We start from the raw sequence: 19,576 nt of genomic DNA, 5'->3' as shown, positions 1-19,576 counted from the left end.
ATAGTGCCTGGCAAAAACAGGCACTCAATACATGTTTGCTGAATTCAAGGCTTCCAAATTCTGGCCCCATTCTCTCTATCCTGCAATACAGCCTCATTATTTCCTGACAGAAAACTCTTCTCCACATCATAGTCTTCTCATTACTACCCTGAAATCATATTTAATCTTGCTCTTCCTATCTCCCATCCTTAAAAACCTAGTTCCAATTCTTTCTCTATGAAACCTCTGATTGCTGCAGCCCTAAAATGTAGCAGGTTATTGCTAGTATTTCTTCGAAAAATAAAATCACAACTATATCATTTTTATACTCATAATGGCAAAAAAATCTTCAAAACTAATGGTACCAATTCCTTCTTTATCAATTTCAGCTATCATTTTTAAAATTTCTTCTTCCTTTGGTTCAAATCCTAAGGCCCACATTGCAATCTGAAATAGGAAGAAAATAAATTATAACATGCCATGATTTTATTTTAAGCTTTTTAACGCCCTATTAAGAGCTTTTCTCTTTTCTATTATGGACTGAGCATAAACATAGAAAACTAGGTCAGCAGGCCTGTGTTCCAATCCTACTGTGCCATCAGGTACATCACTGTTACACCCTGGCTTTTGCCTACTCATTTATAAAGCACAATTAAAATGCTTAACAAGATATTGTTTTGTTAACGCAGGGCAACCATATGCACTGAAGAGACTCTATATCAAGCTTTCAGAAGACTACTGTTAAAGAAAGCCTTAAAGATTGCCACAAATAATACGGTTTTAAAAATTATTTAGAATTATAAATAATTTCAGAACCTTCTTTTACATCGATGGTTCCAGACCTATCGACATCAAATAAATTAAAGGCATCTTTAATTTCTTGCTTTTGGGATTCATTCCGTTCAATTTTTGCTGCTCTTTTCTTCCATTGATCTGAACTTGTATGGTAGTTAGATGTCTGTAATACACACACATATGGGTGAAAGAAAAATTACATAACTGGAATAGTTAGCAGAACCAGAATAATTGATGACAAACTATTAAAGTACCTATTTCCTACTATATAATGAATCTCAACAGGAGTAAGGAAGGAATGCAGTTGCTGCCAGGGGCAGCCTTCCTTGCTCTGGGGGAAAAACTTCAGCTCCGGCCCTAGCACAAGGTTACAGCTTCACACTCACCGTGTCCCCAGCCGGCACTCTCAGCCGGGACCTCCCGGCGTCACCTCCCACAGCCCCGCCCAACCCAAGTCTTTACAGCTCATAAGCGGTTGCTAAGGCCGCTCTCACCGACCTCTCTCAGCCCCGCCCACCCAGCCTGAATGATTGACATCCAGTCCATCCAATGGACAGAAAAGAAGGCCTTTAAACCAGCCCTTTCTCTCTACTCTCTACCAATAGAGTGACGTTCCCGCCTTTCGCAGTCCGGCGTTAAGCGGAACTTTTCTATCCAACGGTGTTTCTTAGCAACTAACCCTCGGCTCCACCAGAAGCCCCTCTTCGCACATGCGCAAACTGCGGACGGGGAAGGGGGCGCCCTAACCCTGGCGTTTTTGGTGTTGCTGTCCCAGCCAGAATCGCGTCTGGCCGGTGGGAAGCCGGGAACTCCAGCCTCCCGCAGGACAGGAGAAAGGAGCGAGGTTAGTAGTGAGGTGCTTCCGCTGACTGCTGAGCTAAGTCTTTCCTGAAGACGTGGGAGCCGTTGTGTTTGATTTTTCTGTCCTCTTCGGGCCAGGGAAAGGATGAGAATCTAGGGCCTGGAGGGCCTGGGGTGAATGGGTCCAGCATGTGGCTAGGAGTACTTGAGGAAGAGTGGACTGCCCTTTCTTTTTGCCGCTAGACTTTCCTCATTTTCCACAGTGCCTGGAGCTTGGCCTTCAGCCATTTACCTCCTCCCTGTTTTGGGCAGGGATTCTGGCATGGTAGACACCAAAATTTCTGTATAGCAGTGGCATAGGGCAACAGTGTCGTTGGAGGGACGTGGGTATGGGGATAAGCATGGGTCTTGGGATGTGTTTAAAGCTTCACTACATACATAGATAAACGTTTTTACGTATGTTTCGTGTAGCATTTGTTTACAAGGTAGGACTTTGGCCCCACCCATAATTACTATTGGACCCCGCCCCCCAACCCCAACACACACACACACACACACACACACACACACACACACACACACACACGCACACACGCACACACACGCCCCCAGCCATTTCCTTGGCCCAGACCTAAGATCTAGCCACTTGTCAACAATGTCAGCTTGATCTGCACTTCAGAGTCAGACACGGGTAGTCTGATTATCCAGTTGATTCAGTAACGGCCTAGACTTAGATACTCGTGAAACTTTTGTAAACCAACTCAATCTCTTGTCCAGAGGGCCGGATTTACTGCTTCTGTCCATTCTGAATTTGGCCAGGAATCAGCTTAAAGAACAGGGGAGAAAGAGTGAGGTAGGGTGGACCACTGACTTCCTGGTGGGAATGAAGAAATGAGAGAATCTTAAAACTTCTAACTTTTAATTGCTCACATATGCGGGCCCCTTTTATGCCTCCTACAATGCCTTCTCTAGAGTAAATATTTTCTAAAAATTATACTGGATTCTTCAAAAATGGATTCAGGAAGAATTCTAACGTTAGTTTTTTGTTGTTGTTGTTGTTTTTTTTTTTTTTTGTCTCACTTATCTTCCTGAAGGTAGGAGAGGAAAACAAGTGCAAAGTGCATTCTTGAAGCACTCTGTCAAATCACTTTTCATGCTTTAGTAAGTAGAAACATGGTACATTTTCCAAAACCATCAGCCTGTCTTGTTCATATTATATTCCAGACAGACACGCAAGTATTGTAATCATTGATAAAAATCTCATTAGGTTTCTGGAAAATAGGTAAGGTTATCCTCATATTGCAGGTGATTTTTCCATATGAAATTACCCAGTGAAAATTAAAATGGCGTAAATTCAAGATAATTTTTGAGTTAAGTAAAATGTCACTTTAATATATGATTTTTCACATCATTTATCTCACTTGGAAAGTTGCTCTTGATCAGTTTCAAGGTCATATACTTTTTTTTTTTTTTTTGAGACAGAGTCTCCCTCTGTCGCCCAGGCTGGAGTTCTGTGGCGAGATCCCGGCTCACTGCAAGCTCCACCTCCCGGGTTCTTGCCATTCTCCTGCCTCATCCTCCCGAAAAGCTGGGACTACAGGCACTCGCCACGACGCCCGGCTAATTTTTTGTATTTTTAGTAGAGACGGAGTTTCACCGTGTTAGCCAGGATGGTCTCGATCTCCTGACCTCATGATCCGCTCGCCTCGGCCTCCCAAAGTGCTGGGATTATAGGCGTGAACCATTGCTCCTGGCCATATATTTCATTTTTAATACTACTATTAAAGGGATTTCTTAGACCCAGAAATGAATAGTGACCAAGTATATACTCAACCCAATCCTAATTTCTAGGATCTCTTGGATCATGTTTGATCTAATGACAATTAAAAGGCTGGGTAGTATATTAACCTATTTTTATATCACGCTATGATTTAGGCTTTTATATTTGGAATATTTACTACTAGTTAAAATGTTTTTTTTTAATTGTAGGCTCAGATTCCAATTCCCAGATCTTGAGTAGGATGTAATTAGTTTCGAAAAATAGCTATTAACTAATCTAACTGCACTTTAGAACATTATCGTTATCCAGGAAAACATTAAACACATAGGCAATCTTAAATCTCCCAAATGTATTTAATGCTTTCTATATGTCATGCACTATGCCAACTACTGGGTGAGTTCAAAAGAAATAAAAGTAGAATATAAAAGATGAATAACTAAGGAATCTACAGATTAGTGGGGGAGCTAGACACAAACATAATACAATGTTTTTAATACAGGGTATTTTTAATCTGCTTTAGTAGATGGGTATAGAAAGTACCTTGGGAGCACAGAAAGGAGGGACAACTCTACCCCAGGGCATTAGAGAAGGCTGATAGGAAATGAGGCATTTGCCTTGGGTCATGAAAGATCTATAGCATTCATGGAGATGAAGAAAATATAGAATATTCAACTCAGTATCGCTTAGTGAAAATAAATGATATGTTCTAGTGTGACAAGATCATGAGGTTTATAAGGAAAGGTGGGAGAGGAGTCATAAATTAGGTTGAGGTTAGATTATAAGGCACATATATCAAGCCAAGGAGTAAAGACTTTCTTTTTTAAGATAAATAGATGTTTTTTGGCAGTGGAGTAATTTGTTTAGGTTTGTGCTTTTTCAGTGCTAATTCTGACCACCATATGAAGGAGGAACTCTCATTGGAAGCAATTAAAGGGCCTCAACTAAGGCGGTGCCAAATAGGAATCAGGTCAACTCCAAGGATGGTTAAAACTTATATTCATGTTGGAGAAATACTAAAAGTGCCATCTGTTTTCTCTTGCTTCAGTTTTGTTCTTAAATTTGGGGTAACAAATATGGTGAAAAAAATTCATTCACTTAACAAATATTTATAGAGTACTTGCTGTGTGTCAGGCAATATTGTAGGTACTCGGGATATACGTCATTGACTAAAATTGCCTTCCTGGAAATTATATTCCAAGAGAGAGACATAGTCTGTAAAAAAAAAAAAAATAAGTAAATGATATCCTGTTTTATAAGGGAATAAGTGTTATGTAAAAAAGAAAGTAGAACAGATGGAAGAAATCCAGAGTACAGAGGGAAAAGAGGATTTGTGGTATTCTGTAGGGTGCTCAGGGTAGGCCTCATTGAAAAGCAGAAAATTTGAGAAAATATTTGAAGGTGATGTGACAATAGATTTCTTAGGGAAGAGCATTCCAGAAAGAGGGAACAACTAAAACAGAAGCATTGAGATAGGGAACATGCAAAGCATTACAAAAAGGAGGCCAGAACAAAGTGGCCAAGGGATAAAATAGTAAGTGATAAAGTCGGAAGGGTAAAGAAAGGACTGCAGAAAATTAGGGCATTGTAAGGACTTTGACTTTGACTCCAAGTGAAATGGGTAGGCCTTGCAAGATTTTGAGCCTAGGAGTGAAAGGATACGAGTTCATTTCTAAAAGGAACTCCTGTGTCAAAGGCATAAAGCTTTATTTTCTGAGTTAGAGGTTTTTAAACAGTAGAGTGACATGTTTAGACTTGTGTATTGGGAATAGACTGGAGATGAGCAAACAGTTGATTTAGATGAAGAAAAGGCTAGTCATGCCCATCAAGAAAATATTGTTATTTTTCAAAATACAGCTCCTGAAAGCATTGCATGTCTTATTACTCTAAACTGAGTACCTTAGACAAACTGGACATAATCTTTGGAAAAGAAAACTTCTGATGTCAAAATTCCAGTTAAGTTGTCTGACTCTGCTCTTCCATTACACGACTCTGCTCTTCCATTACACACTTAGAAAGTCAAAGAAACATTAAGCTGGCAAGTAGTGAAAACAGAGAACTGTTTATGGAAAACATTGGTGCATAACAGGACATGCATAGCAGGGCAAGAATCAGATTATGTCTGTGCAATGCCAAGAAGAGTTGCCAGGAGTACTTATCATCTTTGAAATTATCCACTTTGTTATCCCCTTTGCTGTTTTTGCCTTTTTATACCCAATCTCTTAGAGGATGGGGCATTTGTGTTTTGAGTTTTTATTTTATGTTAATTATAGCCAACTGTAACCTATTCAAAATAATAATTTAGGAGCTCTTCTAAAGTTGAGAATACTAAGACTTTTTAAAAAAATTACTAAAACTTGGAATAGCTTTTTCAAATGCCAAGGCAGATTTATCTTGAACATTGATTTTGATATAAGGTTTATGTGATTTTTTGCTTTTACATTAGTTTTGTTTAAATAATTTCATGCCTTTTGTATCTAGGAAACTTTTTCACATAAATTAAATACAGATTAAATTTTAAATAGCCCATGACTTTTTCCATTTGCTCTAAGTTCTCTCTGACTTTTCTACTCATAGTAATATCTTGTGATTTAAGCATAGTATAGAAAGGAAATCATAAGCAGAGACTCTGATACATGTACAAGTTAAGAGTATGAATAAGGCTTGCAAGAAGGCAGAAAGGTTTGGAAGAGGGAAACTCAGTAAAAGATTCTAAAGAACAGAGGGTGAATTACTATCATGCTGGGTGAGGGGCAGCTAAAAGGCGAATTATATAGTAGTTAATAGCATAGGCTTTGACATTAGACAAACCTGGGTTTTAGTCCATAGCCTTTTACAAATTAGCTGTGAAATTTTGTATATGTTATGTAACTATTCTGCTTCATTTTCCACATCACTAAAATAGATTATAGTACCTCCCTCATGTTGTGAATACTACATTACATAATACTTGTAAAATGCCTCATACTTAGTAAGCTTTCATAACATGTTCAAAATGAAAAACAAAACCCAAAAGTCAAACTTTTCAAGCTCGTCCTTTCAGCAAATTATTTTGGAGCAACTGGATATCCATGAGGAAAGAAGAACCCCTACCTCACACCATTTACAAAGTTAGATTACTTATTAACATAAATATTAAAGCTGAAACAAAGGGAATAACATATTTGGCATCTCATGCTTCCTGATTTCAAAACTTACTACAAAGCTATAGTAATTAAAACGTGTGGTACTGGCATAAGGATGAATGTATTGAACAGTGGAATTGAATTGAGAGTCCAGAAATCCATAGACATCTACGGCCAATTGATTTTTGACAAAGATGCTAAGACCACTCCATGGGGAAAAGAATTATCTCTTCAGCAAATGGTACTGGGACAATTGGATATCCACATGCAAAAGAATAAAGTTGGACTCCTACCTTATACTTTATATGTAAATTAACTCAAAATGGGTCAAAAAACTAAATATAAGAGATGAAACTATAAAATTCATTGAAGAAAACATTGGGATAAATCTTCATAACCTTGGATTTGGCAATGGATTTTTAGATATGACACAAAGAATATGAGCAAACAAAAAAATAGGTAAATTAGATTTCATCAAACAACAACAACAAAAATAGGTAAATTAGATTTCTAATTTCTTTTTCTTTCTTTTTTCTTTTTTTTTTTTTTTTGAGACAGAGTCTCCCTCTGTCACCCAGGCTGGAATGCACGATCTCGGCTCACTGCAAGCTCCATCTCCCAGGTTCATGCCATTCTCCTGCCTCAGCCTCTTGAGTAGCTGGGACTACAGGCGCCTGCCACCACACCCGGCTAATTTTTTTTTGTATTTTTACTGGAGACAGGGTTTCACCGTGTTAGCCAGGATGGTCTCGATCTCCTGATCTTGTGATCTGCCACTTCGGCCTCCCGAAGTGCTGGGATTACAGGCGTGAGCCACCGCGCCTGGCCTAGATTACTAATTTCTAACTAAAAACTTTTGGTCATCAAAATACGTAATCCAAAGAGTGGAAACTAACTTACAGAATGAGAGAAAATATTTGCAAATCATAGTTTGATAAGGATCTAGTGTCCAGAATGTATAAGTAACTCTTACAACTTACCAACAAAAGACTAACTGCTCTGTTTTTAAATGGTCAAAAGACTTGAACAGACATTTCTCCAAAAAAGATACACAAATGACCAATTCACATGAAAAGATGCTCAATATGAGGGAAATGCAAGTCAAAAACACAGTGAGATACCACTTCACATTCACTAGGATATCTATAATATTACAAAATATTACAAAAGCAAAAATGACAAATGTTGAGTATACTGGACTGATTATTTCCCCCTCATGCTACCCCCAATTCATGTCCTTCTAGCATCTCAGAATGTGATCTTATTTGGAAATAGGTTCTTTTTAGATGTAATTAGGTAAAGTGAGGTCATACTAGATTAAGGTGGGCCCTAAATGCAGTGACTGGTATCACTGGGTTATAAGAAGTCCGTATGAAACAGAGGCAGAGGTTAGAGTTATGCAGTCAGAAGCACAGGACCACTAGGAGCAACTAGAACCTGGAGGAAGCAAGGAAGGATTCTTCCCTTGATCCTTCAGGAGTATGGCCCTGCCAACATTTTGATTTTGGGCTTGTAGACTCCAGAACTGTGAAAGAATAAATATGTATTGTTTTAAGCTACCCAGTTGTTTGTGGTAATTTGGTATGGCAGCCCTAGGAAGCTGATGCAGTGAGGATGTGGAGAAATCAAAACCCTCATACATTGCTGGTGGGAATGTTCAGCTATTATGGAAAACTGACAGTTCATTCAAAAGTTAAAGATATTTGCTCCTCTTTTTCATGCCTGTGGCTGGATGTCCCACAACACTATAGGAAATATGAGTCAGGCCTTTTGCATTAAGCAACCAAGAATGAGAGACTCCGCCTTTTCACCCAAATCATGAATGACCAGTGAAAGCAAGTTATTTCAGAGGAAGAAGCAGCCCTTGAAACGTTAAGGCTTAGGCTTGAAAGTTGAAGAGCAGGAATCTCTCTTTCAAAGACCCTAGAGCATAAACCTTTGTGTGGCCAAGTGGGATCAGCCCTCAAGGGCACATGCCAAGGACAGAGCAGCCCATGTAGACAGCTTTGGAGGGCATGGGGATGTGGGGAGTTAGGGGTAGCTCCTCATTATTTGTTGGGTGAGTATAGGGGTGAAGCTCAGTGGCAGTCAGGCACATCTTCAATGACAAGCTGTCTCCCCTACATGTTTAGCATATATTATTAGAACACGCCCTATGTCCCCGCTCCTGACCTGCCCCTACCATTTGGGCCTTATAAGGCCAAGTAATCTGGCAATAAAAGGCAAATGTGAGCATGCTTTCTTTAAGATGCATCATAAATGGTTTTCTTTAAGTGAATGAAGACTTTGACAGAGAAATACCTTTGTAAGTAAACATTAAGAACGCTGGCTGGGTGTGGTGGCTCACACTTGTAATCCCGGCACTTTGGGAGGCCTAGGCAGGAGGATCACTTGAGCCTCGGACTTTGAGACCAGACTGAGCAGCATGGCAAAATCCCATCTCTACAAAAAAAAAAAAAAATGCAAAAATTAGCTGGGTGCGGTGGCATGCGCTTGTAGTCCCAGTTACTTGGGAGGCTGAGGTGGGAGAATCACCCAAGCCCAGGAGGTCGAGGCTGCAGTGAGCCATGCCACTGCACTCCAGTCTAGGTGACAGAGCAAGACCCTGTCTAAAAAATAAAAATAAAAAGAATGCTAATCATTTCTAGGTTCGCTGTGACTCATTGTAATACTGGGGATCTCCCTTGTAACACTGGAACTAGAAGACAGTGACAAAAGCTATGTCAAGCATTCATTATTCTGAAGAGCAGGAGAAATGCCACATACTTTTCCCATTGAACCTGTGGTGGAATAATCCATGGTTGTGTCTTGCTTTGAACAGACTTTTGTTCTCAGCACTCCTTAGGATGAATTTTTATGCTTCATTTCCATCTCTCTCTGCACAATTAGATTGGGAACTCCTTGAGGGCAGAGTGTGTATAATCTTTGTCTTTGTAATCCCAGCAGTTAACACAGTGCCTTCTGGTATGCTGTAGGTGCTTAAGAAGTACTCACTGAATGCATGAATGAATGAATGAAATGAAGGAGTGACTAGGAATGTTTGTAGTGCTATAATATATAAGGGGATATACTCTGGTTTACCATTTAGTCTCATAATAAACAAATAGTCTTTATCACCTGGTAATGTTTTCCTTTGTGTACTATGACCATTTCAGTTGTTTGGGCATAACCATTCTATGACAACTGTCTTCAACCTGGAAAGTTACCACAGAAATTGTTACATGACCAAATGGTACACCTGTCTTGGCAAACTGAGAAGGCCAAAAATGATTCCAGACAATCATACTCAGCTGATGCCGTGCAACCTCTAAAGCTGGTCTTATTCACATTTGGTATTATTTCTAAATTTCATGAGCTTGCATTTCCTTGGAATACTCATGGCTGAAAGAGTAAAATAAAATGAAATATTTCTTAAAAAAAAAAAAAAAGTTAAAGAATTACCACATGACCCGGCAATTCCACTCCTAGGTATATAACCAAAAGAATTGGAAATGAGCACTCAAGCACATACTTATATACACATGTTCATAGAAGCACTCTTCACAATAGCTGAAAAGTGGAAACAATTCAAATGTCCATCAATGGGTGAACAGATAAGCAAAATGTGATACATAACTACAGCCATAAAAATGAAGTACTAATACTACAACGTGGATGAACCTCAAAAACATGCTGAATGAAAGACACAAAGGTCACATATTATATGATTCCATTTCTATAAATATCCAGAACAGGTAAATCATAGAGACAGAAGATTGGTGGTTGTCAGTATCTGGGGGAGAAGGAAACAGGGAGTGACTGCTTAATGGCTAATAGAGTTTTCTTTTTGGGAGATCAAAATGTTTTGGAGGTAAATAGAGGTGGTAGTTGTGTAACATTGTGAGTGTACTAGATGCCACTGAATTGTACAGTTTAAAATGGTTACCTTTATGTTAAATGAGTTTCACTTCAGTTAAAGACTACAACCATAAAGCTTTTAGAAGAAATATAGAAGAATAAATATTCTGCTTAGGAGTAGGTAAAACTTTCTTAAATAGATCACAGAAAGCAATCTTATAAAAAAAATTTAAAGATACATGGACTAGGGAAATAGGTTGCTAGGCAGTATTAAGGGGCACTTGAGGTTTGAGGTCCATGAACTTAAAATGCCACTAATGAGCATAGTTGTGTTTTTCTGTTTATTTTCAGCTGCACCAGGGCAAGCATGGAGTAGACAAGGTTGAATTTCATCAAGATTAGTAGCTTTGCAAGGTGAGTAAGATGAAAAGAAAGAGGAGCAAGGAATTTGAGGGCATGTTATATGTGCAATGGAGTGATTGCAATAATTAACAAATGGAATTTAAACCAGGTAAATAGGGAATTGATAATATGGGGGTTAGAGGTGAAGGAAGGGCAACCTAACATGATAAGATGTTAGCTGGAAGACATAATGGGTCTCAGGATTGTTGAAGTTAGAGTCCTAAAGTATATTTTGATGCTGCATTTTGTTTTTTGTTTTTTGTTTTGTTTTGTTTTGTTTTGGAGATGGAGTCTCGCTCTGTCACCCAGACTGGAGTGTAGTGGGCAACCTCACTCAGCTCACTGCAACCTTCGCCTCCCAGGTTCAAGTGATTCTCATGTCTCAGCCTCCTGAGTAGCTGGGATTACAGGCGTGCACCACCACACTCAGCTAATTTTTGTATTTTTAGTAGAGATGGGGTTTCGCCATGTTGGCAAGGCTGGTCTTGAACTCCTGACCTCAAGTGATCTGCCTGCCTTGGCCTCCCAAAGTGCTGGGATTACAGGTGTGAGCCACTGTGCCTGGCCTGATGCTCCATTTTGATGCTGTGTAGAGATATGCCTGAGTATATTATGAATTTTTATTCTACAGAATTGAAAATTTCACAAAAGAGGATTTGAAACTTAATTCACACAATTCATTATTCGTTGTCCTAGGCAGTACTAGTTTTCTTCCTTAGTCCTTAAAAGCCTATTGGAAGCTACTCTTGAGGAATACAGGTTGCATATCCCTTATCTGAAATGTGTGGGACCAGAAGTGTTTCAGATTTTTTATTTTTTCAGATTTTGGAATATTTGCATTATTTATTTACCAGTTGTATTAGGGTTCTCTAGAGGGATAGAACTAATAGGATATATGTGTATATGAAAGGGAGTTTATTAAGGAGAATTAACTCACATAATCACAAGGTGAAGTCCTGTGATATGCCATCTGCAACCTGAGGAGCAAGAAAGCCAGTAGTGGCTCAATCTGAGTCCCAAAGCCTCAAAAGTAGGGCAGCTGACAGTGCAGCCTTCAATGTGTGGCTGAAGGCCTTCTGGCAAACCACTGGTGTAAGTCCAGGAGTAACCTGGTGTAACCTGGAGTCTGATGTTCAAGGGCAGGAAGCATCCAGCACGGGAGAAAGATAAAGACTGGAAGACTCAGTAAGCCAGCGTATTCCACCTTCTTCCACCTGCATTTTCTAGCCATGCTGGTAGCAGATTGGATGGTGGCCACCCATACTGAGTGTGGGTCTTCCTCTCCCAGTCCGCTGACTCAATGTTAATCTCCTCTGGCAACACCCTCACAGACACACCCAGAAACAATACTTTGCATCCTTCAGTCTGCAGTTGATACTTAATGTTAACCATCACACCAGTTGAATATTCCAAATTCAAAAATCTGAAATCTGAAATGCCCCGATGAACATTTCCTTTGGGTGTCATGTCAGTGCTCAAAAAGTTTCAGATTTTGGAGCATTTTGGATTTGGGATTTTCAGATTTGTGATGCTCAACCTGTATCGTGTTATGGCCTGCTGTTGACCTTAAGATAGATCTTGAACTATGCTACTCTTCAGCTTCAAGGATTAATTTAGGTATTATAGAAACAAATTACCAGTGATGTGGCCAGTACTAGAGGAAAAGCAAAAGTCTAAGAGTTGTTTGCTGTTTAATATTTGACATTTAAAAGATACATATTACCCCAAGAATCATCAAGTTTTAGAGTTAGAAAAGAAAATTTTACTACAGATTATCATCTATAATCTTAGCTCCTTAGCTCCGGCACTTTTAAGTAACAGGGAGCTCACACCTCACAAGGCAAGTTATTTTATTAATAGACAGCTTTTCAATTAAGGAGTATCTTGTTGAGAATTCTTTTTATTGGGCTAAAGTCTTTCTTGTAACTTTCTGTTCACTTTTATGTGAATTCTGAAATATGCAGATGAAGTACAATTGCTCTTGAACCTCCCTTTAAGTAGTATTTTTTTTTCTTTATAATCTATTCAGTAACCAAATCCATCCCCTTCCCTCCATCCCTCTTCCGCATTTCTCACCTAGATAACTATGGAAGATTCTTAATTGGCCTCGTTACCTCCAGTCTGGTACTTGTCTAGTCAGTCCTCTACAGTGTTATCAGTGGTAATATATCCAAAACATTACAATTATTATTGTTATTAAAACAAGAACTCATAAAACACGGTGCCAGATATTGTTCTAAGTACTATATTCACTCCTTATAATGACTCTATGAAATAGCTTCTATTATTATCCCTATTTTTTAGATATGGAAACTAAGGGATAAAGTACATAACATGCTGAAGGCTATATAGCTAGTAAGCAGTAAGATTAAGTTTACACCCAGACTTCTAGGTTTAGAGTACATGTTTTCAAACACTACATCAAGTTGTTTCGTGATCTTTTTTATTAAAAACATTTAGGCCGGGCGCGGTGGCTCAAGCCTGTAATCCCACCACTTTGGGAGGCCGAGACGGGCGGATCACGAGGTTAGGAGATCGAGACCATCCTGGCTAACACGGTGAAACCCTGTCTCTACTAAAAAATACAAAAAACTAGCCGGGCGAGGTGGCGGGTGCCTGTAGTCCCAGCTACTTGGGAGGCTGAGGCAGGAGAATGGCATGAACCAGAGAGGAGGAGCTTGCAGTGAGCTGAGATCCGGCCACTGCACTCCAGCCTGGGTGACAGAGCAAGACTCCGTCTCAAAAAAAAAAAAAAAATTTTAGTGGTTCCCATTACAGGATCAAGTTTAAGCTCCTTGCTCTGGCACATAATGCCCTTCATAAACCAACTCCTTTCGTCTTCTAGAGCTTCATCTCCTACTGTTCTCCACCACGTGTTTTTTTTTGTTTTATTTTGTTTTGTTTCTTTTCTGTGACCGAGTCTCACTCTGCTGCCCAGGCTGGAGTGCAATCGCACCATCTCGGCTCACTGCAACCTCCACCTCCTGGGTTCAAGTGATTCTTCTGCCTCAGCCCCACAAGTAGCTGGGACAACAGGCCCGTGCCACCACACCCGGCTAATTTTTGTATTTTTAGTAGAGACAAGGTTTCACCATATTGGCCAGGCTAGTCTGGAACCTCTGACCTTGTAATCCACCCGCCTCGGCCTCCCAAAGTGCTGGGATTACAGGCATGAGCCACCGCGCCCAGCCGCTCCACTACATTTTTTATATTCTCATAAAACCAGGCTACTTCTATTTCCCCTAATACACTATGTTTTTTCACATATATGTGCATTTACTACTGCCTCCTTCAACTTGTAACTCTTTCCAGTTATTTTTCAAGACTCATTCCAAGAATTGCTTTCTTCTGGAAACATTGCCTATGGCCCTCATGCTTCATTTCCTCTGTTGGATGGAGTGCTTCTCTTCCATTCCCCCATACCTTTATCATTAATAGAATAATAATACTATATCATTGCACTGACCCTTTTTTAATGGAAATTATATGTACCTCAAAAGCAGGAAGCATATTTTATTTTTATTTCTATATAATAAAAACTGAATGAAGTTCCAAGTTTTTATTTTCTTTGCAGATCATGATACATGGTGATGGCTTGCAGAGTCATAAACAAAAGAAGACACATGGGACTTCAACAACTTTCATCATTCGCGGAAACAGGAAGAACTTTCCTAGGCCCACTAAAATCATCCAAATTTATTATAGATGAAGAATGTCATGAAAGTGTATTAATCAGTTCAACAGTAAGGCTTCTTGAAAGTTTGGATTTAAGCAGTGCAGTGGGACAGCTTCTCAATGAAGCAGTTCAAGCACAAAATAACACATATAGAACTGGAACCAGTACTCTTTTGTTTCTTGTTGGTGCTTGGAGCAGTGCAGTTGAAGAATGTCTTCATCTTGGCGTCCCCATTTCTGTAATAGTGTCAGTAATGTCAGAAGGCTTAAAGTTTTGTAGTGAAGAAGTAGTTTCTCTTCAAGTACCTGTTCACAATATATTTGACTGTATGGACAGCACAAAAACATTTCCTCAACTTGAAACATTTAGTGTAAGTTTGTGTCCTTTTCTACAGGTCCCTTCAGATACTGATTTGATAGAGGAAGAGCATGGTCTCAGAGATGTTGCCTCTCAAACATTGACCATTTCCAATCTTTCTGGGAGACTTCTTAAATCATCTGAATTCTTTAAACCTCAGGCTAAGGTTGAAGCAGATAAGAACACATCACGAACTCTGAAAAACAGCCTGCTTGCCGATACCTGCTGCAGAAAGTCAATACTAATCCACAGTAGGCATTTTAATGGGACAGATAATACTGAATGGGTAAGCAAACCAGATGGATTTCAAGAACATGTTACAGCTACTCTCAAAACTTACAGATGTAACGATTTGGTAGAGTTGGCAGTAGGCTTGAGTCACGGAGATCACAGCAGCATGAAGTTAGTAGAAGAAGCAGTACAGTTGCAATATCAGAATGCTTGTGTGCAACAAGGCAACTGTATAAAACCATTTATGTTTGACATTTCGAGAATTTGTACTTGCTGTCTACCAGGCTTACCTGAAACTTCTTCTTGTGTTTGTCCAGGATATATCACTGTTGTGTCAGTATCTAATACTCCTGTGATCAAGGAATTGCAGAATCAGCCTCTCCGAGTAGTTCTCATTGAGGGTGACCTCACAGAGAATTATCGCCACCTGGGATTTAATAAGTCTGTAAATATTAAAACAGCATTAACTAGCATGGAGCTTCAAGAAGACAGCTCAGAAGAACTGTGGGCAAATCACGTATTACAGGTGTTAATCCAGTTCAATGTGAACCTTGTCCTGGTACAAGGAAATGTGTCTGAACGCTTAATTGAAAAATTTTTAAACAGTAAGCAGTTGGTAATTGGCTCAGTGAATGGCAGTGTGATGCAGGCTTTTGCAGAAGCTGCAGGAGCAGTACAGGTGGCCTACATTACACAAGTGAATGAAGATTGTGTGGGCAATGGGGTCTGTGTGACCTTCTGGAGAAGCAGTCCCTTGGATGTTGTAGATGGGAACAACAGAATCGCAATCTTATTAAAAACAGAAGGAATTAATTTGGTTACAGCTGTGCTCACTAACCCAGTTACTGCACAGATGCAAACCAAAGAAGATAGGTTCTGGACATGTGCCTATCGTTTGTATTATGCTCTAAAAGAGGAAAAGGTCTTCCTTGGAGGTGGTGCAGTTGAATTTTTGTGTCTTAGCTGTCTTCAAATTCTTGCGGAGCAATCTCTGAAAAAAGAGAACCATGCCTGCTCAGGGTGGCTCCATAATACTTCCTCTTGGCTGGCTTCATCTCTGGCAATATACAGACCAACTGTGCTTAAATTCCTGGCAAATGGATGGCAGAAATACCTTTCAACTCTCCTATATAATACTGCCCATTACTCGTCAGAATTTGAAGCCAGCACATACATTCAGCATCATCTGCAAAATGCCACAGACTCTGGCTCTCCTTCATCTTACATCTTGAATGAATATAGTAAACTAAATAGTAGAATTTTAAATTCAGACATTTCAAATAAATTGGAGCAGATTCCAAGAGTTTATGACGTTGTTACACCAAAGATTGAGGCGTGGCGTCGAGCACTGGATTTAGTATTGTTAGTGCTTCAGACAGACAGTGAAATAATTACTGGACATGGACACACACAGATAAATTCACAGGAATTAACGGGATTTTTGTTTTTGTAGTGTTACTGGCTAAGTCTTTGGAAAATAATTTTTCATAATATGTCATGCTAATAATAAATGTATTGCTAGCCAAGTCATGGTGCCTAAAATGCCAGCTATTGCCAAGAAGAAAATAGTTGATGTCTGTCAATAACTGTGCACGGTCTGAGATTTTGCCCTATTTATAAGCTAACAAGTTAGTCTGTTACTATTTCATGGGATACTACAGAAAGCACAAGACACCTGGGTCAGAAACAAAGGACTATTATTCACAGCAAAAGCTGTAGCCAGAGCTTCATGTTGGTTTTATTCAGTTCCTTATTTTTCTAGTTCCCACAGGAGGAACACAAAGGGCCCATGATGAAAGCCTGCACACAGTGGGTTATATTGTAAGACAGAAAGACTGAGCTTGGGATATTAACTGCTTTTGTAGTAAGCAAAAAACATCCTGGTCTTTGTCCAAAGGGAGTTATTACCCCATACTTTGAGATTGCTTAGTGTAAACACAAGCCTGGGACATGGACTAGGTAAAGATAAAGTCCTTGCATTCTTGGCATACCCAGTAAGTATGCAGGGACACTCAGAGCCCATAGTGGATAGTCTCTTCCAACAATCTGCTCCTCAGCCCAACATGTTCTTGGCCAAACTTGAATTTTCACATCAGTATGCCACTCCATCAGCTACTCTGATTAACCTGACAGGTTGTTTATTCATTACCAAATTTGTTCATTTGGTCTCATATAGCAATTAATGAAGGCTGTTATCAGACACAACAGCAGGATGAAGCCAACCTGCAGTATTAACCTCAGTCCTGTCCCCCAAGGTCTTGACTCAGTCAACTGTAAGTTCCAAGGGAGGATCAATAAATCTTTTTATTAGGCAGCCTGAAGGTAGTGAAGGACCAATTTATTATACATTATGACCCAATAAAGGGAGCTTTGACTGACCTGCTGATGTGTTATTGCCAATAATTATGGGTGCAATAGCTGGGCCAAAAAACAGACCCTGTTCCCCATAGAGAGCCCTTCTATGGCTTATTTTCCCCGCATACAAGTACATAACCCCAAAGGGTCCAGGTTACTCTAGTTCAGAATTATTGTCAAACCTGATTTAAATCATCATATATGGATTTCAGTCACATAAGTAGTGTTACCGAGTAGTTGCAGCCTCAGTTGCTATACATGGTATAATCCAAGGCCACTCAGACAAATTTAGAGAAGCGTAAGATCAGTCAGAATGAAACAAGATTGTGCTGGTCCCTGTGTTTCTACATGTTCACATCTGGGAGCTGCCATTGATGGCATCATATATTGTCTCCTATACTGATAGAGTCTTAGTAAAAAGTGTTGAGCCTCCTTTTTGCTGGTAAGGCCAAAGAGACAGCATTTATTTGTTTTATTGCCAAAGGATTGAGTGCTATAAATCTCTCCAGTCTGAAAAATGACTGGTCAAACAGGGCCCTAAATTTTGTCTGGGTTTACCAGCCATTCCTACTGGTAGAGGTATGAAAACACCACAGTCAAAGCTGTTGGAAGTGGCTTCTGATTTCAACCACTAGAACATCATCTGCGGTTGACCTTTGAACAATGCAGGGGACAGGGATGACAACCCCCTGCACAATCAAAAATCTGCATATAACATTTTTGTTTTTTTGGAGACAGAGCCTCCCTCTGTCACCCAGGCTGGAGTGCAGTGGCATAATCTTGGCTCACTGTAACCTTGCCTTCTGGGTTCAAGCAGTTCTCCTACCTCAGCCTCCCAAGTAGCTGGGACTACAGGCACCTGCTGCCACACCCGGCTAATTTTTTGTATTTTAGTAGAGACGGGGTTTCACCATGTTGCCCAGGGTAGTCTCAAACTGAGCTCAGGCAATCCGCCTGCCTTGGCTTCCCAAAGTGCTGGGATTACAGGTGTGTGCCACCATGCCCAGCCTGCATATAACTTTTGACTCTCCCAAAACTTTACTAATAGCTTAACTGTTGACCATAAGCCTTACCAATAACACATTTTTTGTGTATGTATTACATACTTTATTCTTACAATAAAGTAAGTTAGAAAAAAAAGAAAATGTCATCAACATCACAAGGAAGAGAAAATAACACTATTCATTAAATGGAAGTGGATCATCATAAAGGTCATCCTCATCATCATCTTCATGTTGAGTAGGCTGAAGAGGAGAAAAGAAGAGGGGCTGTTCTTGCTGTCTCAGGTGGCAGAAGCAGAAAAATATTAATGTGTAAGTGAACCCATGCAGCTGAAACCTATGTTGTATGATGATATTTTGGTCAACTGTGGACCACATATATATATGGTGGTCCCATAAGATTGTAATACCATATTTTTACTGTACCTTTTCTGTATTTAGGTATGTTTAGACACACAAATACTTAACATTGTGTTACAGTTGCCTCTGTTATTCTGTACAGTAACATGCTGTGCAGGTTTGTAGCCTAGGATCAATAGGCTATACCGTATAGCCTAGGTATGTAGTAGGCTGTACCATCTTGGTTTGTGTAAGTACACTCTCTGATGTTTACACAACAGTGAAATCACCTCATGATGCATTTCTCAGAATGTATCCCCTTGGTTAAGCAACACAGGCCTGTACTTTCAGTTTTGATTGATTGCCCAACTCAGCCTCAATAAACTTGTATTTTTAATCTAGTCAAAGTTTTATTTTCTTATTGCTGATACCATTTGTTTCAGCTTTGTGGACTCCTTGACTTATCAGCCACAGCCAAATTTCCTGTTTTCTAGGGTCCTGGAGAATGCTGCTTCATTGTCATGTCAATGTCTTCTGCCTCCCACCCTGAAGTGTGTGAGCAACAACCAAGACACCATTTGGGTGGCTTGTTTTAATCCTACCTCTCACTGTTTAGCCTCTAAATGTTCATTAACAGGTAAGAGGGAAGCCTACTCCCCTCTTCTTTTCCCACTCTCGGATGAAAGCATTCACTACTGAATCCCAGAGAGTGTTCTCATATCTCCTAATCTAGCCATCGAGGCCTTCCTGTTTTCCAGTATTAAAACTTAGATACACTAACTTTTAGAGTTTATTTGAGCAGGTAGTGATTTGTGAATGGAACAACTCCAGACTGCAGGCAGTTTGGGCTCCAATGAAGGGATGCCAGGGGAAAACTTTTATAATGTGTTCATGGAAGCAA

The 19,576-nt window shown here is 39.7% G+C and overlaps 1 protein-coding gene across 3 annotated transcripts in view; it reads left to right on the top strand.

The window, feature by feature from the left end:
- The window catches only part of BBS12 (Bardet-Biedl syndrome 12), a 60,554-nt gene that overhangs the window by 38,818 nt on the left and 2,160 nt on the right, over positions 1–19,576 (top strand). The window contains exons 1-3 of one of the 3 annotated variants that reach the window (XR_007725775.1): positions 1,292–1,618; positions 10,666–10,728; positions 19,170–19,312. Coding sequence is in view for 2 of the 3 variants with exons in the window: in XM_050791098.1 (XP_050647055.1) it covers positions 14,301–16,433 (2,133 nt within the window). In the remaining variant the exon portion in view is untranslated. Of the gene's footprint in view, positions 1–1,291; positions 1,619–10,665; positions 10,729–14,290; positions 17,359–19,169; positions 19,313–19,576 lie in introns of those variants that run through there. The other 2 variants (XM_050791097.1, XM_050791098.1) reach the window with 2 other exon arrangements.

Source organism: Macaca thibetana, chromosome 5, assembly GCF_024542745.1.
Source record: "Macaca thibetana thibetana isolate TM-01 chromosome 5, ASM2454274v1, whole genome shotgun sequence".
Lineage (NCBI taxonomy): Eukaryota > Metazoa > Chordata > Mammalia > Primates > Cercopithecidae > Macaca > Macaca thibetana.
The sequence above is the reverse complement of the archived record's forward strand: the minus strand, read 5'-3'. Positions and strand labels throughout refer to the sequence as shown.